The sequence below is a fragment of the Lycium barbarum genome, chromosome 10 (genome assembly GCF_019175385.1).
Source record: "Lycium barbarum isolate Lr01 chromosome 10, ASM1917538v2, whole genome shotgun sequence".
Taxonomy (NCBI): Eukaryota; Viridiplantae; Streptophyta; class Magnoliopsida; order Solanales; family Solanaceae; genus Lycium; species Lycium barbarum.
The window spans coordinates 87,315,462-87,319,075 of record NC_083346.1 but is presented as its reverse complement, the minus strand read 5'-3'; the positions used below and the strand labels follow the sequence as shown (position 1 = coordinate 87,319,075).

Sequence of the window (3,614 nt, the reverse complement as noted above, 5' to 3'; positions counted from 1 at the left end):
TTAAACTTTATGCCAAGTCAAAAGAGGACGGTCTTTTTGGAACGGAGGGAGTATAAAATACAATGAAGAGACATTACATTTTGTGACATAAATAAGGGTAAAATAATTTATTTTATTTTTGAAAAAAAGAAAACCAGCCTCCTAATTAACGTTTTCGTAAAGTGTGTAAAAGAGAGACACGACATATAATTTTGAGCGGAAGGAGTATCTAGCTATTTCTGGTTAATGAATGCTGACTTTATTGTGCTGCAGATTCGAAGTTGCAAAATAATTCTATTTAGAAGGTTAGCAAACACACGCCAACCAGAAAAACTCATTTGGAATATAAATATAGAACAAAAAAAAAAAAAAAAAGAGGGCATATGTTAATATAACATGACCTACCACCATTGAGGGGCTTGACGGGATGGTTAGATTTCACCACCCTTATACACATTCAATCATGGAACGGAAAACTTCGTAAAGTGTTTTACCCCTTTTGAGCTTACCTTACGCGTATCCGGAACAACAGGGCCGATGAGCTTACCCTACTCGTTTAGAAATTCCTCAGCAATAGCTTACATTTATAAACAGTACTTCTTTTGTAAAAATTCAACACAAAGATAGTCATACCTAAGAGAATGGAAATGTATATACACATGCTGAAGTAATCACCCTCTGAGATCAAAATACCATACTCGATACATACTAGAAAGCTAGTTAAAAACCAAAGCAATTAACAATGGAACAGATTTCTAGCCTAAACGCTAGGTGACGTAAAACTACTAGGTCAGAAAGAATAAGGAACACAAGAAATGTGAATAAATTAGTACTGGTCCAAAAATTCCCAACACGAGGGAAAGCCCATGAATATAAATGTTGTCTGGGAGCATAATCAGGAATCGATATACTACAGCATACAGAGTTATGCAGATGCTTCGAACTAATATCAGTTCTGCAACAGCAAACTCCCCACTTGTCCAATAGACGAAAACCATAACTAAGAAGCTATATACAAAAACCCTGACTTCCCAAATCTGTGTATTCATCCGAACATTCCAAAAGTTTTGCAATATGACACCAACTCTTGGACATTCCACAGGATTGTCATTGGATTTTCAAGGAGCAACGAAGAACTGCACCCTCGATGTTCACCAAAAGAAAATATAACAAAACCCTGCTAGATCATCACCCACTTTCTCTCAAGCAATTACCCGGCAAAAGAAACTTATACTTGTCTGCGTTTTCCAAAAGATAAGCCGGTAGGTGAACAGCCGAATAAGAGTGGGGAATTGGTCCCATTTTGCCAATGATTTCCCTGAATGTATACTCTTCAGGTAGCATATCAAATAAATCATCCCCATTGCATATAACCCTTTGGACTCTCTTTGGGTTGAGAAAATGAGAAAATCTGACCCTGTCAAAATGGCTGTAGGCTTTCATCTTAAATATAAATTCACTTATGTGGCGGAAGCAAAAGCTACAATGCCACCCTGAGTCTGCCAAGATGACGTCTGATTGTCGGTAATGAGCATACCTTGTCTTACCCGATTGGTATCGATGTACAGAAGCTCTCCAACTATCGTTATCCACAAGAAACTCAAAAGAGTAAAGATAATTCTTCAACCGAAGATGAAGAACTGAAGGTATGTCATCACACCACCTCAAGAGATTGATGGTATGTCTACTAGGTATCTCATCAACATCCGACATTAGCAATAAGTCGTCATCCTGGATACCGGCTTGTTTGAGTAGATAATCCAATGCAAGCCGTTGATAAGCCTCCTCAACAAAAGGGTTTTCCCCTCTTCTAAATCTCCCAGGAATTTGTCCGTACGTCAATCTCGACTCAACAAATTCAAACTGATCTCTGTGATTAGCAAAGTAAGAAGGCTTTGGCAACCCAGTGAACGTTGAATTTGATTCGAGTATAACAAACTCTGTAATATAAGGGTATAACTCCTTCCACCGTATGGTAAGCATGTCAACCTCATTATTGAACAGTACAGCATCAAACACACGCCTCGGATACTCACGGATTCCCCACCCATGAAGTTTACAGAGATTCTCCATCGACACATTCTCGTGATAATAGTGAGGCATTTCATTAAATGGTTTTGGTGGTTTTTCCCATAAAGGCCGTAGAAAATAGGTGATTTTCTGACCATGGACGTATATACCCCAAACACACGTAGGTATCAACACAAAGAGAAAGATATATGTTTTAAGATCCAAGCCACGCAAAATACATTTTAGTCTCGACATGCTCAAAGCTCGTCCAGTTTCCTGCATTCAACAGAATCTCTTGTTAGATATAAACCAAGAACAGCGTTTAATACCAAGAAATACACAATATATATATGTAAAAGCCCCAGAACTTCAATAGAAAGTTTTCGAACAAATATCAAGTATACTGTTAAATATATGCAAACTGAATAGCAATACAGAGCATGAGAAAAGAGGGAAAGGGATTTTTAGCACTTTCCATTGAATTTTTCTTATATTCTACTTTCAAGATCAGTAACATATATGCTTAAAAGAAGAATAATACTAGGTGCAAAGGCACTTTTGTTTCAAAAACAAGTAAATAACCATGAACAAGAATAAATTGTAAAGCAGCCCCCTTTCCCAAAGAACCCTTCTTTTTCTGTAAAACTAATTAAAAAAGTATATATGTTCTGTGTATTTAAAAAAAAAAAAAACACAAAATTACTGTTCATAAAAACTAGAATCAGATCATACATCATTTTGATTTCTGTTTCCAATGGGCTAGAAAATTAAGATGATGATATAAATTATAAACCCCAATTCTTGAAAAGTTTCCATCTTCCTATCTAAGCAAGATAACATATATCAAGATTATACACAAGTATATGCAAAATTACAAATAAAAACCTAACCAAAATTAGTATGAAATGACAAAATTTACCTGATTACATAAATCATCTTTTTTCTTGGAACAATAACCAGATCCCCCTTCTGCAACAGTATAAATTTTGTCACAACATCTAGAAATACCCCACATCTTTGTGTATTTCTAGTCTTTAAATAATAGTAACCTTCTTGATTTACAGATCAACTTTCACTCTAACAATTGTATAAAAAACAATTAAAGATTTTTCAAGACAAACAAACCTAGGTTTTTCAGATTCCAGAAAAATATTGGTTCTGATTTTATTTTTTTCCAAAATATATTGAAATGAAGTAAAAAAAAGAAAGGATTTTTGGGAGACAAATGAAGGGTTTGCTTAACTGGTTAATGGCCAGCAGTTGTAAAGAATAATTATAAGAAAAGCCGTTTTCTTTTTGTTCTTCTACCCCACTTTTTGCTGGCTATATAAGTTTTTTCCGAGTAGAGCATCTTTTTTTTTTACAGGACAGAATTACCCATGTGCTAAGTCAAATTGCAAGAAAATGACAAAAATGATTTCTTATGTTCGGCGATAGGTTCAAAATAGTCTCTTAAGTATTAATTTATCAGTTTTGATCATGAGTGTAAACCGAAAAGAAATTCATCAGTAGTTATTAATGGAGTTGAGGTTACCAAATTCTAAGATGTCGGTATCAATTTCTGTCGAATTGCTCCACATATAGTCTCCCGAACCAGATTTTCTAAACGAATCAGAGACAATCCA

At 35.1% G+C, this 3,614-nt stretch overlaps 1 protein-coding gene across 1 annotated transcript; it reads right to left on the bottom strand.

Annotated features, from left to right (window-relative positions):
* Nucleotides 1-603: 603 nt before the first annotated feature.
* Nucleotides 604-3,303, bottom strand: LOC132614011 (uncharacterized). Its single transcript, XM_060328345.1, has 2 exons — nucleotides 2,909-3,303; nucleotides 604-2,265 (listed from the first exon to the last, which is right to left on the bottom strand). The coding sequence occupies exons 1-2, from the start codon at nucleotides 3,002-3,004 to the stop codon at nucleotides 1,168-1,170; spliced, it is 1,194 nt and encodes a 397-aa protein (XP_060184328.1). The 5' UTR covers nucleotides 3,005-3,303; the 3' UTR covers nucleotides 604-1,167.
* Nucleotides 3,304-3,614: the final 311 nt, after the last annotated feature.

Excerpts from the sequence above, each read along its gene's own strand:
- LOC132614011 (XM_060328345.1), bottom strand. The coding sequence starts at position 3,004 with ATGTGGGGTATTTCTAGATGTTGTGACAAAATTTATACTGTTGCAGAA. Across the intron at positions 2,266-2,908 it reads AAGATGATTTATGTAATCAG|GAAACTGGACGAGCTTTGAG; the intron begins GTAAATTTTGTC and ends TGTTGAATGCAG.